A 19,610-nucleotide genomic window follows, 5' to 3' on the forward strand; every position below is an offset into this window, starting at 1 on the left:
TAATAATACTGTAGCTACAGTCAGACTGTTCATTGGACACAGTACTCTTTTCAACCCAGCACCCTTTTCAACACAATATCCATTGCACTCCTGTCGTGCAATAGAAGCACACCTCCACCACCCATTTACTGATATTTGGACTAGTTTGGACCAGTGCTGCTGTATGACCTGTAAAACACTTGGCAGGACAAGTAAACTCTTAACTGAAAAAATAAAAATAAATCATGAGCTGATATCTGTTTTCAATCATCACATAAATACACACACATTGCAAAGGAGGCTGGTGAGGGGAGAACAGCTCATAATAATGGAAACCATGTGTTTGATACCATTCCATACATTCTGTTCCAGCCATTACTATGAGCCTGTTCTCTCCAATTAAGGTGCCACCAGCCACTGTGCAGATGCTATCTGACACAATTAAAAACAATTATCTAAAACAGAATAGCAGGCACCATGTTAAATAGTTCTGTTTTTTTAACAGTGCTTCCCTTGCAATGTCAACTCGAGCATTAGAGGGGAGATATTCCAACACAAGGTGTGTTGTGGTGACTGTTCCCTGTTCCAGCCACACAACGACACTTGGTAACTCACTGGCACCCTTTGTTGGCTATTTAATCCATTTTCTGAAGAGGATGGGTGGTTTTCTGAAACAGACTGCAATCTGGGGGAGGATTTTAGGGTTATGAGAACTCCTCTGTGAACCGCTTATGAAACTCCCTGATCTTTTCTAAAACGATCTTCAGCTTTTCAGTTGCAGGCAAGATGGTCATCCTACAGAAAGAATGAATTTTTCGGTGTTATCATCGTACCTTAACCATCACTAAACACTGGCATTGACACTGTACAGTAGCAGTGAACAGGTCTAACCTGAAGTGGTAGGTTCCATCCCTCTGTCCGAAGCCACTCCCTGGGACCAGACAGATGCCCATCTCCTCCAGCAGTTTCATACAGTAGAACATGTCTGGAGCCTGTTCCTGTTCCTACACAGACAGAGGGTGCAGGGAGCATATGGGTTGAACAACATTGGAAGAATCAAAACAACTGAGAAGAGCATCAGAAACAGGCAGATCATTTAAATACAAGTAAAGAGGGGGGGGTTAGAGAGCGAGGAAGAGAGACCTTGGCCGCGTTGATGGCCTTTTCTGGCAGTGTGAGGCGGGGGAAGGTGTACATGGCTCCCTGGACAGGGTTACAGTGGATCCCTGGGACCGTGTTGAGGACTTGCTCTGTCATCTTGGCCTTCTCAGACAGGATATGCAGGTTGGCAGTACGCTCCTGTAAACAGGTCAGGTTAATACCAACAAGTTGTGACACAAAGTACATACAAAATAAAATAAACTGAACAGCACTTGTCACACTGTAATAAGCTTAATGGAACATTTATCCTAACTGAACAGCCACATCATGTGTATGCTGACCTTGATGAAGGTGGCGTAGGAAGGTTCGTCAGGCTGGGGGGGGTTGACTACCAGGTCCAGTAGGGCCTGCCCAGGGATGGAGGGGCACAGCCGCACAGACACCAGCTTAGTCAGGTGCAACTTCACCTCAGGGTCCATGTTAATCACCTCCATGTATCCTCCCCTGAAACCACACCTGCAGGACAGTCAGTGACAAACATCAACATGGTACATTAACTTATCCCTTGCAGAATATTGGAGAACTCTTCATTCACAGCCAACATATCAACGGTAAGTTTTTTTTATTTTTATAAAGAGCCAAGTAGTGCAGTCAGTCACCATCTGAGAATGTGTGGGTGTGTAGCTAAATACTTACTCTCCCATGTAGCATTTGGAGGTGGAATGGAAGGAGGCCAGCTCCACAACACTTGAGTACTCTGGTCCCATCTCAAATAGAACCTTCTTAAAGGAGTGGAACTGGCAACCCTCCATGTACACATTATCCTGGTAAACCTATCAGGAACAGAGGGAGGGAGTCATACATATTGAGTAACTAGTCTAGAAGAAACGCCTTAGAGAAGGGGGAGAAAGGTCAAACCAGAAACAAGAGATTGTATTATTATTAAATTACCTCATCAGCCATCAGGAAAAGGTGCTCCTCAGCAGCGAATCGGATCACATCTTCAATGCACTGCCTGTTCTGGACTTGACCTATCACAGTGAAGGGAGTACACTAATCAGAACAGAGATTGGGTATAAATTAAAAAGGACTCACAGATCACTAATGTTTTGGAACGGAAACTTTTCCACATACCTGTGGGGTTGCCAGGGTTGATAATGCAGAGGGCGCGGGGGTTACAGTGCTCCCTGGCTGCCTTCACAGCCCTCCTCAGCTCACCAACGTCCAGGCTCCAGCACTTGTCCTCGTCCAGGTAGTAGCTGATCTGGACAGCCGCCAGCTCAGCCAGAGCAGCAGAGTAGAGGGGGTACTGAGGGATGGGGATCATCACCCCTGTACGGGTCTTCCCTTCGCCTGCGGTCAACAACTTCAGCATGGTCTACAGGACAGAGGGAGGAGATGTGAGGGAGGTAAAAAGGACTGAAAGGGGAGAGATATGTACTGTAGATCGAATTGCCATTGACCGGAAATTAAAATAAAGGAGGTTGTCATCGTCATTCTTACCACTATAGCATCACTGGCCCCAGTAGAGAGGTAGATATCGTCAGGGTTACTGGGAATTCCACTGTCCCGCTTCTCAATGTATTTAGCAACATCTTGTCGTATGACCTCAATGCCTGAACTAGCACTGTATGCACCTGGAGTAAAAATACAAGTTCAGTGGATATTTATCCAATGTTTGTCATTCAGCATGTACACACTGCCTGCCTACAGTAGAACTAGTGGTGTTTCACCTAAACTACCCCCTCCACAGGCCTGAAGGATGCGCCGTGCTCGGTTTTTAGCGTCCTCTGGAAACTTGTCTTCTAGGAGATCCGGGTACACGCACAGCGCTATAACCTGACAGGAACAAAGCAGATCAAGTCATATTTTGTAAATAGTCATCTGTAATAATGGGACACTTGGATATAAAAATGTACCACAGTTTTAGAACAACAATTAACAGACCTGTCTGAAAAATGTAATTGGTTTCTGGCCCATGGCATGTGCATCACCTATGTTGGCTTTAATGACCTCAGTGAAGGACTTCTTAACTCCCTGCAAATTAAACAGAGTTACAGTTATTACACAGACATGGTTATCCACAGTGCATTCAGAAAGTATTCAGACCCCTTGACTTTTTCCACATTACAGACATACTCTAAAATGTATTAAATTGTTTTGTTTTTTTGCATCAATCTACCCACAATGACAAAGGGAAAACAGGTTTAGAATTTTTTGCAAAAGTATTAAAAATAAAAAAAACTGAAATACATTATTTGCATAAGTATTCAGACCCTTTGCTATGAGACTTGAAATTGATCTCAATCTCAGGTGCATCCTGTTTCCATTGATGATCCTTGAGATGTTTCTACAACTTGATTAGAGTCCACCTGCGGTAAATTAAATTGATTGGACTTGATTTGGAAAGGCAGACACCTGTGTCATGACGTTGGCCTGGGGAAGGTTTATGACAGTTATAAATACCGCTTTCCCCCTTTTTCCTCTCTCTACCCTACTGATGTTACATTTGCAAAACCCTTGGTTAACATCGAGATTATGGGAACATCAGAAGGTGGGGGGAAATGAACTATATTCTGGTAATCTGACCAATTGAACATATGAGGTGGTACTTAATGAATATGATGTCAGTTCGGTTGTCATCTGAGATATTCTCATCAATGATAAGATGACAAACTCTACAGTGGAAAGTCTACACAGAGTTATCGGATTCACATGGAATTGTTGTTCAATTTAAATGTTTGAATATGAAATTATTTGTGATGGGATGAAATGTGATTTTAGCTTCTAAAATGTGAGATTTGGGTTTTTATAAGATAGGGCTCTGCGGCCCGCCTGTGGCCCGCCCCTGTGAAGGGACATGGGCTATAAAACTTTTCAAACACACCCTCCTCTCCCTTCCTATATAAGCCCTTGATGACAATATAGCCTCCTGTTCCGAGGACGACGGTCCGATGTCAGAATGGTTCAGATAATAACTGCAGAACGAAGCCAACATCAGCGTGAGCTTTGGTTGCGAATGGTATGAACTTTGAACTCTTATTCACGACAGAAGTGATACCTCCTAGCCGTTGAGTTAGCAACAGCCGCTGCAAACGAGGGTTAGGAAGGAACAGACAGAGTATCCCGTCTACCACACAACGACGTTACAACAACGTATTCAATTTACCAGCAGAGACATTCTTCAAAGGACTCGGTTGGGCAGCACGGCCTGCTATCTACCACCAACCTACCGAAGTGCAGCTCAGAGTAAATATGTATTGCATTTTCCTTTTCCAAATGGGCGGTCATTTAGAATGCATAAGATACTGTATTTACGATAGCACAGCGTCGCCCTTTGTTCCTCAGTCTTCCCGCTCTTTCACTCAAACCCAGCCCCTTTTCTTTTGTGTAACAATCTGTCATATCTGTTCCACCCACTGGGGACGTTTTCCTTTATGACGTAATTTGTAATCAAGTTATGATTTAATTATGTGTAATTAGTTAGGTATTTAGTAAATAAATAATTAAACCCAATTTTGTATTGCTGGTTCAACTTGTTAGCCAGGGTTCGTGCAGATAACCAAGATTTTACAACTTTCAGATGAGACGGAATTAAGATGACGATTAATATCGACTGCTATTGATGTAAAATATTACTAGGTCTTTAAGAGTTTATTTCGGAAGATAACAGCTCTATAAATATTATTTTGTGGTGCCCGACTCTAGTTAATTACATTGACATGATTAGCTCAATCAGATAATATTAATTACGGAGAAATCCTTTTATAGAATAGCATGTCATATCACTTAATCCGGCATAGCCAAAGACACGACACCTGCCTCGATAAAGGTCCCACAGTTGACAGTGCAAAAACCAAGAGGTCAAAGGAATTGTCCGTAGAGCTCAGAGACAGGATTGTGTAGAGGCACAGATCTGGGGAGGAATACCAAAACATTTTTTGCAACATTGAAGGTCCAAGAACCCAGTGGCCTCAATCATTCTTAAATGGAAGAAGTTTGGAACCACCAAGTCTATTCCTAGAGCTGGCCATACTGAGCAATCGGGGGAGAAGGGCCTTGTTCTGGGAAGTGACCAAGAACCCGATGGTCACTCTGGCAGAGCTCCAGAGTTCCTCTGCTGAGATGGTTGTCCTTCTGGAAGGTTCTCCCATCTCTGCAGCACTCCAATCAGGGGGGAACAATTATTCTAAAATAGATTAAAGGCTGTAACGTAATTTTGGGAGGAAAAAGGTCAAGGGGTCTGAATACTTTCCCAATGCACTGTACAACAAAGTCAGATTTAGTGCACAACAACCTCAAACAGCAAAACTTGTGCCAACTAAGATGACAACTCTAAACTTGGTTTAAAACCTCTGCTTATTTCAACCATTGGACATTGTATCATTCCAGAAGCCAACAGGCTATCAAAGAGGGGCAGGACAGCTGTGATACTCACACTGTGTGGAGGACTGGGGAGGAGGGGAACGATCTGGGTCAACAATAAGGTTGCTGTGCCAATGCCTTTCTTTCCCGCTCTTTTCTCTCCTTCTCATTCTGCCCCTGCTCAAAGGCACTCCATTTCCCTCCAGTTCTCATAATTTAATTCAAACTCATGATACTGATGGAAATTTGCAATGCAACAGCTTGATTTTCCAAGAAAACAGGGACAAGAACCAGATTGTGGAACCAGTGTGTAACATGACATTGACATGTTCTTTTGTGTAGATGTGGTAGGCCTAGTAGTCATTGAACAGCATAATGTGATAAGCCCCTGAATAAGGCACCCATGTTTCTACTGTGCAGCAACTCGATTAGTGGGGTTTAACTTTCATTTAACTTTTGTAGTCCCTGAGGTGTTTAGGCTACACACTACAGAACATTAAAGACAGCCTATGTGATGTCTATGCTGCATTTACTGTATGTCTGAGTGCTGCATCTTTTGTTCAGTGATCTAAAGCTATGGACTATAGATGACACTACTCTACTTGCTGTAGCTAAACAGCCACTCTGTTTGTCCCCCTAACTGAAACCTAAAACTACAGGAGACCTCCCCGATGTCCTCCTATTGGTCAATATCAGGGGGCATCTCAGGACTTCTGCCAATCAAAGAAGGCAAGAGAGACCACTACTGGTTCCGTTTAGACTAGGCCTGGCTGACAGTCAGCATGGAATAGTTTTACTTGAGTCATCTCCATTATTTTAACCAACTGATTCACCTCATTCTATAAATGAACAAAAATAAAATGTAATGATTTTACTGAGTTACAGTTCATAAGGACATCAGTTGATTTAAAATAAATTCATTAGGCCCTAATCTACGGATTTCAAATGACTGGGCAGGGGAGCAGCCATGGGTGACGTGGTTACATGTGGTCTGTGGTTGTGAGGCCGGTTGGACGTTCTGACAAATTCTCTAAAATGACAGAGTAAGGAAATTACCGTTAAAATATCTGGCAACAGCTCTGGTGGACATTCCTGCAGTCACCATGTCAATTACATGCTCCCTCAAAACTTGAGACATCTGTGGCATTGTGTTGTGACGAAACCACACATTTTAAAGTGGCCTTTTGTCCCGAGCACAAGGTACACCTGTGTAATGATCATGCTGTTTAATCAGCTTCTTGATATGCCACGCCTGTCAGGTGGATGGATTATCTTGGCAAAGGAGAAATGCTCACTAACAGGGATGTAAACTAAATGTATGCTTTTTGTGCATATGGAACATTTCACCTCATGAAACCTGGGACCAACATATTCTTGTTCAGTGTAATTACCATACAGGTCTGGACCTGTATCCACAAAGCATGTCAGAAAATATCCTAGGAATCCTGTTAAAAAGAGACACTGCCCAGAAAAAATAAATGAGCCAGGAGTAAAACCAACTCAAATGTTTCTCAGCTAGTAAAACACAACAGGTATCGCAAAGGAAATACAATGACGCTCATTGCATGGTTGCAAATTACGGGGAACAACTAATCACGATAAGGCATGGACAACGCCGGTGAACACTATAGCACGCTTCAGACAACCGAGTCACGACGTCAAGTCATTTTATTGAAATGACGTGGAAACCTTAATTCAACCGGTGTGTGCCCAGTGGGAGTGAATGGTAAAACGTGAGATATAATTTGCCTGACATAAAATCACTTTGCCTACTCTTAATTATTGGCCAATATGTAGGCATGCATTTTTAATAAATTCTGATGTTATTAAAAGCGCAATGGACAATTACCGTTATGTCAACACACTCGTCACTCCGGTTTCACAAATAAATTGTTTTGGCACTGTGGGCATCAAGTCACTTGCCGATAATGTTGCATACAACATTTGAAAAGTCTCATTACATTGGGTTCTAAGTTAACATAAGCCTTTAAGCCTTTGATGCCTTCAATTGCACAACTTCAAGGCATGACGAATTTATCCTCCAAAAGGGATAACTTGAAATAATAATCGATAGAAAGACGTGCTTATTTATTAGCCTAGTTATAAGTATTTAGGCACAGGCCTATCATGTGAAATGGGCCTCACATGAAATCACTTTCAAAAGCTTTGTGGATACGGCCCTTAGTTTGACTGCCGTCGTAGAGTTCTAACACTCTTGTTATTCCCATAATTAAATCTGAATAAATTACATTTGTGGTCGCTGCTTCAGCCAGTGTCATTTACGCTAGCCAATGTGATTTGGGACACATGGTAAGTGTTGTATAAGGGTAATCAAATAGCACTTATTATTCACACAGGAGCCTGTTTAAATCTAGCCTGATTGCCGTCTGTTAAGCCATCACATTCCACTCAGAAGTGGAACGTTCCCTCATTTTTTATTTTTTTTAAAGACTGGTGCCCAGACTCGTTTGAGTCAGTTTGAGTCACCATCATGAAAAGAGCCTTCAGGGTGCCAATACTTCAGACTGGTCAGTCATTTACACCTAGGCTGCATCCAAAGACCAGCCTACTTTGGATGCAGCCTAGGTGTAAATGACTGACCAGTCTGAAGTATTGAGTCCACAAAAAACATGACATAATACATACTTGCCTTCAATTGAAAGTCTAATTGTGCCATTCCACTTCAAACCATACTGATCTTTGTCCCATCTGTTGTGCTGAGTTATCAACAATTGTCACTGGCCAGTGCCCTGACAAAGTATCTCAGCTGACTAACCAATGGCATGAGCCAACTGTAGCTTATCAAGCTCATTACACATACGTTATGGCTGGAGGGAGAGAAAACAGGTGCAGTTATGTTCAACTTCAGACCTACTGTACTTTCTGGCTAACCTGAGCACCCTATGACACTCCTTAGAAAGAAGAGCTGGGGTGATGTCACAAGGGGAACCTGCTCGACAGTATTCAGCTGTTAAGACGTTGCACAAAGCCCAGTGAACTTTGCTCATAGAATTAGGAGTGACAAACTGAAAATATTTTAAAAAGCACAACATGCAACAATTTTACTGAGTTAGTTCATAATAAGGAACTCAGTCAATTGAAATTCGGCCCTTATCTATGGATTTCACAGGACTTGGCACTGGCGCAGCCATGGGTAGGCCTGGGAGGGCATAGAACCACCCACTTGGGATCCGGGCCTACCCACTGGGGAGACAGGCCCAGCCAATCAGAATTTGTTTCTCCCCACAAATGGGCTTTATTACAGAGAAATACCCTTCAGTTTCATCAGCTGCCCGGGTGGCTGGTCTCAGCCGATCCTGCAGGTGAAGAAGCCGGATATGGAGGTCCTGGAGGTCCTTAAGTCTACCCTCTCCTTTTTCGAACATTCTGTTAAAAATAGCGCAACATTTCAGCGTCCTGCTACTCATGCCAGGAATATAGTATATGCATATGATTAGTATGTGTGGATAGAAAACACTCTGAAGTTTCTAAAACTGGTTAAATCACGGCTGTGACTATAACAGAGCGTGTGTTTCATCGAAAAGCGCAAGAAAAACTGGTCATTGAAAACTGAAAAATATATCCATGTGCCACTTGCATGTATTATTTAAGGGGCACCAAAATTAATAGGGCCAAGGATGCAATTCCTACAGCTTCCACACAATGTAGCCAAAAACGTCATTTTCATTGACAAAAATCCTATGTGCCATGACAAATAGATCCGTCATTCCATCCAGCCTACAGCAATCGATTTTGGAAGAGAGAAAAATGGACATTGTTTTCTTGAGTAGCTGCTATTGAATACAGATCGCCCAGTGATCAATTTGATCGCTTATTAACGTTTACAAATACCTAAAGTTGGGTTACAAAAGTAGGTTGAAGTGTTTTGTCAAAGAATATAGGCAACTTATATAATTTTTTAAAATTACGTTGCGTGTTGGAAGAGAGCTTTTTTCCTGAACCAGACAGGCTATACAAATGGAAATTTTGGACATACATGGACGGATTTAATTGGGAAAAAGACCCAATTGTGATGTTTATGGAACATATAGGAGTGCCAACAAAGAATATCATCAAAGGTAATGAATGTTTTATTTCTGCGTTTTTGTGTAGCGCCGGCTACGCTAATTATTTTGTTTACGTCCCCTTCAGGTATATTGGGGTGTTGCATGGTATCAGATAATAGCTTCTCATGCTTTCGCCGAAAAGCATTTTAAAAATCTGACTTGTTGGCTAGATTCACAACGAGTGTAGCTTTAATTCAATACCCTGTATGTGTGTTTTAATGAACGTTTGAGTTTTAACGAGTACATTTAGCATTTAGCGTAGCGCATTTGCATTTCCAGGTGCCTACTTGAGACGTCTGCGTCTCAAGTAGGATCAACAGGTTAAACAAACTGCAAATTTCTCTAAAAAACTGTTTGAGGTGGCTTATGGTAGAGAAATTAACATTCAATTATCTGGCAACAGCTCAGGTGGGCATTCCTGCAGTCAGCATGTCAATTGAATTCCGACTAGCTTGGAAAGACAGTACCGTGCAGTACCGAAGAGCCCTTACTGCTGCTCGATCATCCTATTAATTGAGGAAAATAAGAACAATCCGAAATTCCTTTTTGATACTGTCGCAAAGCTAACTAAAAAGCAGCATTCCCCAAGAGAGGATGGCTTTCACTTTAGCAGTGATAAATTCATGAACTTCTTTGAGGAAAAGATTATGATTATTAGAAAGCAAATTACAGACTCCTCTTTAAATCTGCGTATTCCTTCAAAGCTCAGTTGTCCTGAGTCTACACAACTCTGCCAGGACCTAGGATCAAGAGAGACGCTCAAGTGTTTTAGTACTATATCTCTTGACACAATGATGAAAATAATCATGGCCTCTAAACCGTCAAGCTGCATACTGGACCCTATTCCAACTAAACTACTGAAAGAGCTGCTTCCTGTGCTTGGCCCTCCTATGTTGAACATAATAAACGGCTCTCTATCCACCGGATGTGTACCAAACTCACTAAAAGTGGCAGTAATAAAGCCTCTCTTGAAAAAGCCAAACCTTGACCCAGAAAATATAAAAAAACTATCGGCCTAAATCGAATCTTCCATTCCTCTCAAAAATTTTAGAAAAGGCTGTTGCGCAGCAACTCACTGCCTTCCTGAAGACAAACAATGTATAAGAAATGCTTCAGTCTGGTTTTAGACCCCATCATAGCACTGAGACTGCACTTGTGAAGGTGGTAAATGACATTTTAATGGCATCGGACCGAGGCTCTGCATCTGTCCTCTTGCTCCTAGACCTTAGTGCTGCTTTTGATACCATCGATCACCACATTCTTTTGGAGAGATTGGAAACCCAAATTGGTCTACACGGACAAGTTCTGGCCTGGTTTAGATCTTATCTGTCGGAAAGATATCAGTTTGTCTCTGTGAATGGTTTGTCCTCTGACAAATCAACTGTAAATTTCAGTGTTCCTCAAGGTTCCGTTTTAGGACCACTATTGTTTTCACTAATATATATATATATATTTTACCTCTTGGGGATGTCATTCGAAAACATAATGTTAACTTTCACTGCTATGCGGATGACACACAGCTGTACATTTCAATGAAACATGGTGAAGCCCCAAAATTGCCCTTGCTAGAAGCATGTGTTTCAGACATAAGGAAGTGGATGGCTGCAAACTTTCTACTTTTAAATTCGGACAAAACAGAGATGCTTGTTCTAGGTCCCAAGAAACAAAGAGATATTCTGTTGAATCTGACAATTAATATTAATGGTTGTACAGTCGTCTCAAATAAAACTGTGAAGGACCTCGGCGTTACTCTGGACCCTGATCTCTCTTTTGAAGAACATATCAAGACCATTTCAAGGACAGTTTTTTTCCATCTACGTAACATTGCAAAAATCAGAAACTTTCTGTCCAAAAATGATGCAGAAAAATTAATCCATGCTTTTGTCACTTCTAGGTTAGACCACTGCAATGCTCTACTTTCCGGCTACCCGGATAAAGCACTCAAATAAACTTCAGTCAGTGCTAAATACAGCTGCTAGAATCCTGACTAGAACCCAAAAATTTGATCATATTACTCCAGTGCTAGCCTCCCTACACTGGCTTCCTGTCAAAGCAAGGGCTGATTTCAAGGTTTTACTGCTAACCTACAAAGCATTACATGGGCTTGCTCCTACCTATCTCTCTGATTTGGTCCTGCCGTACATACCTACATGTACGCTACGGTCACAAGACGCAGGCCTCCTAATTGTCCCTAGAATTTCTAAGCAAACAGCTGGAGGCAGGGCTTTCTCCTATAGAGCTCCATTTTTATGGAACGGTCTGCCTACCCATGTCAGAGACGCAAACTCGGTCTCAACCTTTAAGTCTTTACTGAAGACTCATCTCTTCAGTGGATCATATGATTGAGTGTAGTCTGGCCCAGGAGTGGGAAGGTGAACGGAAAGGCTCTGGAGCAACGAACCGCCCTTGCTATCGCTGCCTGGCCGGTTCCCCTCTTTCCACTGGGATTCTCTGCCTCTAACCCTATTACAGGGGCTGAGTCACTGGCTTACTGGGGCTCTCTCATGCTGTCCCTAGGAGGGGTGCGTCACTTGAGTGGGTTGAGTCACTGATGTGATCTTCCTGTCTGAGTTGGCGCCTCCCCTTGGGTTGTGCCGCGGCGGAGATCTTTGTGGGCTATACTCGGCCTTGTCTCAGGATGGTAATTTGGTGGTTGAAGATATCCCTCTAGTGGTGTGGGGGCTGTGCTTTGGCAAAGTGGGTGGGGTTATATCCTTCCTGTTTGGCCCTGTCCGGGGGTGTCACTGGATGGGGCCACAGTGTCTCCTGACCCCTCCTGTCTCAGTCTCCAGTATTTATGCTGCAGTAGTTTGTGTCGGGGGGGCTAGGGTCAGTTTGTTATATCTGGAGTACTTCTCCTGTCCTATCCGGTGTCCTGTGTGAATTTAAGTATGCTCTCTCTAATTCTCTCTTTCTTTCTCTCTCTTGGAGGACCTGAGCCCTAGGACCATGCCTCAGGACTACCTGACATGACTCCTTGATGTCTCCAGTCCACCTGGCCGTGCTGCTGCTCCAGTTTCAACTGTTCTGCCTGTGATTATTATTTGACCATGCTGGTCATTTATGAACATTTGAACATCTTGGCAATGTTCTGTTATAATCTCCACCCGGCACAGCCAGAAGAGGACTGGCCACCCCACATAACCTAGGAAGAAACCTAGAGAGGAACCAGGCTTTGTCCTTTCTAGGGAGTTTTTCCTAGCCACCGTGCTTCTACACCTGCATTGCTTGCCGTTTGGGGTTTTAGGCTGGGTTTCTGTACAGCACTTTAAGATATCAGCTGATGTACGAAGGGCTATATAAATAAATTTGATATCGCACTGTGCAGACTGGCAGGTATTATCCGGGCTAAAGTGGCTGAAGTCCGGGCTAAAGTGGCTGAAGTCCGAGCTAAATGGTAAAGACCACTAGCAGTGGCTAACAATGACCAAATAGCTAGTAGCTAATTAGCTGGGTTAGCCTTGGAACATCTTGGAACATGAGTTAACCATTAGCAGGTATTGTTGTCATGTCCAAAAATAACTTTCTACCGGGACTCGTGTAGGCTATAACCGCAAATGGCCGACACGCAATTGACACAGGTGTGCAGTAGATAAAACCACTGCTGCATTCTCTGGTTCTAAAACAGTCTCAAGCGCTCAAAATGGGCTAGAATTGTCCTCTATTAAATACTGGCCATGTAAAGTAAAAAATTAGAAAAGCCTAATTGACAAGTAGCCTAATAGCTCCCTGGCCTCAACACTGAATATTTTAGCCAGTCAAATAGATAAACATCTTAGTTCAACCTGGGCTCAAAGCATATTGTATTATTCTTTACGTAAATCTGAGACATTCCATTCGTGACACACACACCTATTACAAAACAGTCAGTATGTTACGAATTTGCAAAACGTTTGATATGTTAATTCTGGCTAGCTAACTAACGTTAGTTTCCGTTAGCCACCTAGCCAATAACCTAGCTACCAACCTAGTGGTTAGAGCGTTGGGCCAGTAACCGAAAGGTTGCTGGATCAAGCTGATAAGGTAAAAGTCTGTCATTCTGCCCTTGAGCAAAGCAGTGAACCCACTGTTCCCCGGGCGCTGAAGACGTTGATGTCAATTAAGTCAGCCCACCATGAAACAGTATAACTTTAGTCCGTCCCCATACCCGGGCTCGAACCAGGGACCCTCTGCACACATCATCAACAGTCACCCACGAAGCATCGTTACCCATCGCTCCACAAAAGCCGCGGCCCTTGCAGAGCAAGGGGAACCACTACTTCAAGGTCTCAGAGCAAGTGATGTCACCGAAACGCTATTTAGTGCGCACCACCGCTTACTAGCTAGCCGTTTCACATCCGTTACACCCGCACCTCTGATTCAGATGGGTTGGGTTAAATGCGGAAGACACATTTCAGTTGAAGGCATTCAGTTGTACAACTGACTAGGTATCCCCCTTTCCTTATATAGTACATTTGCAAATTCATAACATATGTATGAGTTGCAATTTTAACATATGTTACTAATTGCAATTTGTACAATATTATACGAAATGAATGAACATCCACAAATGAATACATACCATACAAAACGTTACACTAAGTGAGTGTTTCAGTGTAAGTACACGAAATGCTCTGAGACCAGTATGAAGTGAGGCACTTTGCTAAATTAGTGGGAGGGATTCCACTTTTCATCACCTTCTTATGGCTAATTGGTATGTTTTTACACCTGCTACATTAGTTTAATGGGCAACTTCCCATTGCCTGAAGACATCTGATAATTTGCTCCATGTCACCTGGGCTGTATTCTCTCAAGGAAAAAGTCAGCCCCTTGCTCAAAAGCTTTGTTTGTGAAAGCAGCAGGACCGATTATTGCAAACCTCTATCCAATAGTAGACATGAAAATGTACCTCTTTAAGCTCTTTTTCGATCTGCACTGCACGTTGCACAACTGGACCACGGACAGCATACTCAATCCGCTTTACATTCGGGTTCATGGTGTCCACGTTAAGCACCCTCTCCCGGTGCCCAAGTCCATTTTCAGTCATGTTGGGTTTCTGGAGCTCACAAAAATGTTCCGCTGATAGTCCACGAAATGGTCTGTGGAATTTAGAGAAACAAGGAAGAGTGGTTGGGAAGTTTGAAGTGTGAAACAACCAATGCACAGCAGCACCACACCAGGATTTACAGTACGGGTAGGTACTAGCCAAAGACAACATTAGGCCTACTGTTGCAGCAAAGACACGTGCACATTGCGAAGGCAAAAAGCCCACCAACCATTCAGCGTGAAATAATTGTTTTCCTAATTGTCTTGCTTTCTTTCGTTCAATGACCTAAGCTGTATATAAAACTGTTTTGTTATCAGAGTTTACCAGAACCACCCAAAACGCGCGTTTAAGCGGTCACTAGATAGTGCCTGTCAGTTCCAGCTCTTTCTCTATTCGGCTAAAGTGACAACCTCTCTTACAAATAACAGTCGATGATTTTATAAGGTTGTCACGCCTCCTTTAGACTTCTGGTATCTAAACCCCCCAGGCCAGTCAATGTCATTTTTTTGTACATCATGTTCTCTTAACTTGATCAATTTAGGAGCACAAAAACATTTATGCAGGTTTAGTAGCACGAGAAAAAGTGATTTAAAAAAAAATGGAGATATGGATCCTAGCAACTTTAAAAGCACATCACCTGAATAAGCTCTCACTTTTCATTTATTTCGGTGACACCAAATGTTGGCCTATTACTGGTAAAGTTCCCACAAATATGATAACTTTCAGGTTGTTAGATAGCTAGCTAATGCTGTAACACGACTGAACTAGGTTATTTAAGGTTAGCGGCTTGTGAGTAGTTTTAGAACGGCCTGTGTGACATGGTTCGTGAATGTAAAATGCTGTCCTGCCTATGTGAGATGAGAAGAAAAAAAAACTTTGCATCGGTAATATGTATCATAGATTTTGAACGGTTTGGGCTAGAAACAATCCGTTTTCTCTGTAGTAATGGTGCAAGCATGACAGTAACGGATGCGCTCAGTGTATTCTCAATGGCACTAAGAGATGAATGAATGATGACAATTATTATCGGCGTTATAATTTTTCTCGGTGGCTAAATTGGATGCATCAACCAATGGTTGCCTACCTCGTCATCGAATATGCAGGCGGGCACTAGACAGCTATAACATATGGGCCGTGCACATAAAAATATATTACAAAATATATTTAAAAAATATGGGCTGTGCTCTACATGGAACCCAAAGGGTTCTCCTATGAGGACAGCCGAAGAAACCGTTGGCACCCTTTTTTCTAAGAGTGTAGTTTAAATACTTAAATAGGCAGCCTAGACAATGAAGAGATAGCTGGGGTGGATTTAAAGAACACTTGTGACCCATAAAAACATTAACCATTTAATTGAAGGATTAATATTATTGCCATGGAGTGTTGAAATACATTTTTTGCCTGAGCTCTTTACATTGCTTTCTCGAATTGCACAGAACCTGAAAGGGCTACAAATTAGTCTGTGGCACTGGCACAGCACTCTGTGTGCTCTTAACTGGGCCTCTCCAGCCCTCTTACTCTTACTGCCTGACCAAATGTACACATGCTGCACACCCACCCTGAGGTCATGGCCCAACTCCAGAGGTTGCTACCACAACAACACTCTCACACACACCCCTGCACACATGTAATTATCAAACCATTCCCTTGAATGTCAACATCCTAACCTAAATAACTCCTCCCATGTCCTAAATTACTCCAATGCACAAGTTTGCAATTATTCATGTCACATATGTCAGCAATACAATGTTCCCCTGAACATTTTTGACTGATCGTCAAACGAGTTTGTTTTAAACAGTCCTTCTAAAAAATAATGCCCTGTGAAATGTTACATTGCATAGGTACTAATCCAGGGTGACTGTGTGTTTGTACATGTTACAGAATTATTACATAGATTATTTCACTGGTACTCTGGTATCAACTTTATAGCAAGTTGATACAGGCTCAGACCTGTTGCACTGCATTACATGTGTTTGTTAGTTGAGATCAGACATTCTCTGCACGACTAAAAGTGCTCTGGTCTGATCTACTGAAATGACAGGTGGTTGGAGGTCATCCCTTCATATAGAGCTGGACATAAGCTCACTATTTTGCTTAACCTTTGTGACGGTCCAGTCTAGTCCATGTCTTCCGTATGAGACCCTCACAGTCACTCCTACAGTGAAAAAAAGGCACGGCCCTTGCAGTGCAAGGGGAACAACTACTTCAAGGTCTCAGAGCAAGTGACGTCACTGATTGAAATGCTATTAGCGCACACCACCGCTAACTAGGTAGCCATTTCACATCGGTTACACTCACCCCCCTTTTGACCTCCCCCTTTTCCGCAGCAACCAGTGATGATCCAGGTCAACAGCATTAATGTAACAGTATAGTTTCCGTCCCTCTCCTCGCCCCTACCTGGGCTCGAACCAGGGACCCTCTGCACACATCAACAACAGCCACCCTCAAAGCATCGTTACCCATCGCGCCACAAAAGCCACGGCCCTTGCCACACTTAAATGTCTAAAACTAGATCGAAAGTATGTCAAAATCACAATGTAGCCCTCGAGCCAGAAAGTTTGCCCACCCCTGCACGAGTCAGTGGAAGCACAATGGTTCTCTCTGCATATCCCTGTGTGTCTGTGAGGCCGTTTTGTCTCTGCTGTACCCCATTGGAAGAATCCAGAAACATCCGGTTCTCAGGGATACAGTATTTTCAACCTAGCTTACTTTTCCCCTGTAAACTGGATGTGGCGACCCCGGTCAGGCATTTATTTTACGCCTGCTACATTAGTTTAGCTTTATCCTGACACCCAGGACATAGGAGAGAAAATCAAATCAAGGTGTGGACTAACTATCAGGTATGAAGGGAAGACCCAGATGCAGACCACGTTGGATAAACAATAGTTTAACGTTCCAAACAGGGGCAGGCAATAGACAGGTCAAGGCAGGCAGGGGTCAGAAAACCCGAGGTGGGGCAACAGTACCGGAGGGCAGGCAGGCTCAGGGTAAGGCAGAGATTGGTAATCCAGAGGGTGGCAGAGGAACCGGTCAGCAGGCAGGCTTAGTGCCAGGCAGAGTGGTCAGGCAGGCGGGGTCAAGACAGGCACGCAGGAGCTGAGCCACAGAACACTGGTTGACTTGAACAAACAAGACGAACTGGCACAGACAGACAGAAATCACAGGTATAAATACACTGGATAATGGGGAAAATGGGCAACACCTGGAGTGGGGTGGAGCAGCCCCCTATCTACATTGACGGGACAGTAGTGGAGAGGGTGGAAAGTTTTAAGTTCCTCGGCGTACACATCACGGACCAACTGAAATGGACAATCGATGCACAATCGAGAGCATCCTGTCGGGCTGTATCACCACCTGGTACGGCAACTGCTCCGCCCATAACCGTAAGGCTCTCCAGAGGGTAGTGAGGTCTGCAGAATGCATCACCGGGTGCAAACTACCTGCCCTCCAGGACACCCACACCACCCGATGTCACAGGAAGGCCAAAAAGATAATCAAGGACAACAACCACCCTAGCCACTGCCTGTTCACCCCACTATCATCCAGAAGGCGAGGTCAGTACAGGTTAGAGGTCGACCGATTATGATTTTTCAACGCCAATACCGATTATTGGAGGACAAAAAAAGCCGATACCGATTAAATCAGACGATTTTTTAAATGTATATATATACACACATTTTTGTAATAATGACAATTGCAACAATACCGAATGAACAATGAACACTTTTATTTTAACTTAATATAATACATATGGCCTTTTGGATGGGTGTTCTTAAGGTGATTCCACAGGTTGGTGGTATTTTTTGATTTAGCCGTTGCTGGCCCCATGCTTACATCTTCATCACAAATAAGACACCTTGCTTTCCCTGGTGCTAATTCCATGTAATAGTCCCACACTGGTGCTCTGCTTTTCTCTGCCATCTGTAAAACACACGCACAGCTCTGAAGTGACAATGATACCAAAGAGTCTGCTTAGGAGACAAATACTCTCAACTGTTTGAATAAAAATAGAGTTTAAGTTACCTGGGATGAATGTTGAAAACAAAAACTGTCATTTCTATATGCAGGAAATCCTATTCTAATAACTGACATGGTAAGAATTGACTACCAAAGTGTGAGTCATAATTCCCATGACACCTTCTAGCAAAATCTGAAAAGCGGTTCCTTCATTCATTTTTTCCATAGGATATTTTCAGATTCACTTAAAATAAGGTCTGTTTCCTGTAGACTTACACCAGCTTGCCAATTTTCTAGCTGTGTAGATATCCATAGGACAAGGTAACTCTGATCAATATTGGCTATATATAAGCAAAGATTTTTTTTAAATTGTAAAGTGGATTTATGATTTTTTTTGGACAAACGTTACCTTATCCTAGTGAGATTTACACTGGTATCAAAACGCAGAGGCGGTTTAAGCACGAAACACAGACCTTATTTGAAGTAGATCAAGACATTCTCTATTGAAGACATGATCAGTAAAATAACAAAGGAACCCCTTTCAAGTTCAGCCGCAAGTTATTACAGGAATTATAACGCGTCGACTATTTCTCTCTAAACCATATACAGTGGGGCAAAAAAAGTATTTAGTCAGCCACAAATTGTGCAAGTTCTCCCACTTAAAAAGATGAGAGAGGCCTGTAATTTTCATCATAGGTACACTTCAACTATGACAGACAAAATGAGAAAAAAAATCCAGAAAATCACATTGTAGGATTTTTTATGAATTTATTTGCAAATGATGGTGGAAAATAAGTATTAATGTTAATATTTTTGCATTCCCTGCGCCACCGTTTCAGCTGAACGGGGGGGTGGGGGGGGGGGGGTGGCGTTCCCTGAACCCCTGGCTTCAACAGGTTTTAATATTGCCTGCTAACCTGGATTTCTTTTAGCTAAATATGCAGGTTTAAAAATATATACTTGTGTATTGATTTTAAGAAAGGCATTGATGTTCATGGTTAAGTACACATTGGTGCAATGACAGTCGTTTATTGATTGTTTTTTATAAGATACATTTAATGCTAGCTAGCAACTTACCTTGGCTTACTGCATTCGCGTAACAGGCGGGCTCCTCG

General features: G+C 42.8%; 1 protein-coding gene across 1 annotated transcript; it reads right to left on the minus strand.

Moving 5' to 3' along the window:
* Window positions 1–516: 516 nt before the first annotated feature.
* Window positions 517–14,560, minus strand: LOC139366720 (alanine aminotransferase 2-like). The gene is made up of 11 exons (XM_071104410.1): window positions 14,401–14,560; window positions 3,028–3,117; window positions 2,814–2,919; window positions 2,584–2,717; window positions 2,215–2,458; window positions 2,032–2,111; window positions 1,777–1,913; window positions 1,422–1,596; window positions 1,123–1,278; window positions 871–983; window positions 517–774 (listed from the first exon to the last, which is right to left on the minus strand). Exons 1-11 carry the CDS (start codon window positions 14,536–14,538, stop codon window positions 684–686), a joined length of 1,464 nt encoding a protein of 487 aa, XP_070960511.1. The 5' UTR covers window positions 14,539–14,560; the 3' UTR covers window positions 517–683.
* Between the last annotated feature and the right edge of the window lie 5,050 nt (window positions 14,561–19,610).

This window comes from Oncorhynchus clarkii, chromosome 15 (genome assembly GCF_045791955.1).
Source record: "Oncorhynchus clarkii lewisi isolate Uvic-CL-2024 chromosome 15, UVic_Ocla_1.0, whole genome shotgun sequence".
Classification (NCBI taxonomy): domain Eukaryota; kingdom Metazoa; phylum Chordata; class Actinopteri; order Salmoniformes; family Salmonidae; genus Oncorhynchus; species Oncorhynchus clarkii.

Bases quoted from the DNA above. Each gene is read 5' to 3' on its own strand.
- LOC139366720 (XM_071104410.1), bottom strand. From the start codon at position 14,538: ATGACTGAAAATGGACTTGGGCACCGGGAGAGGGTGCTTAACGTGGAC. The intron at 2,112-2,214 runs GTATGTGGAAAA...TCACTGTGATAG, and splicing joins CAACCCTGGCAACCCCACAG to GTCAAGTCCAGAACAGGCAG. The intron at 1,597-1,776 runs GTAAGTATTTAG...ACTGTCCTGCAG, and splicing joins TCCAAATGCTACATGGGAGA to GTGTGGTTTCAGGGGAGGAT.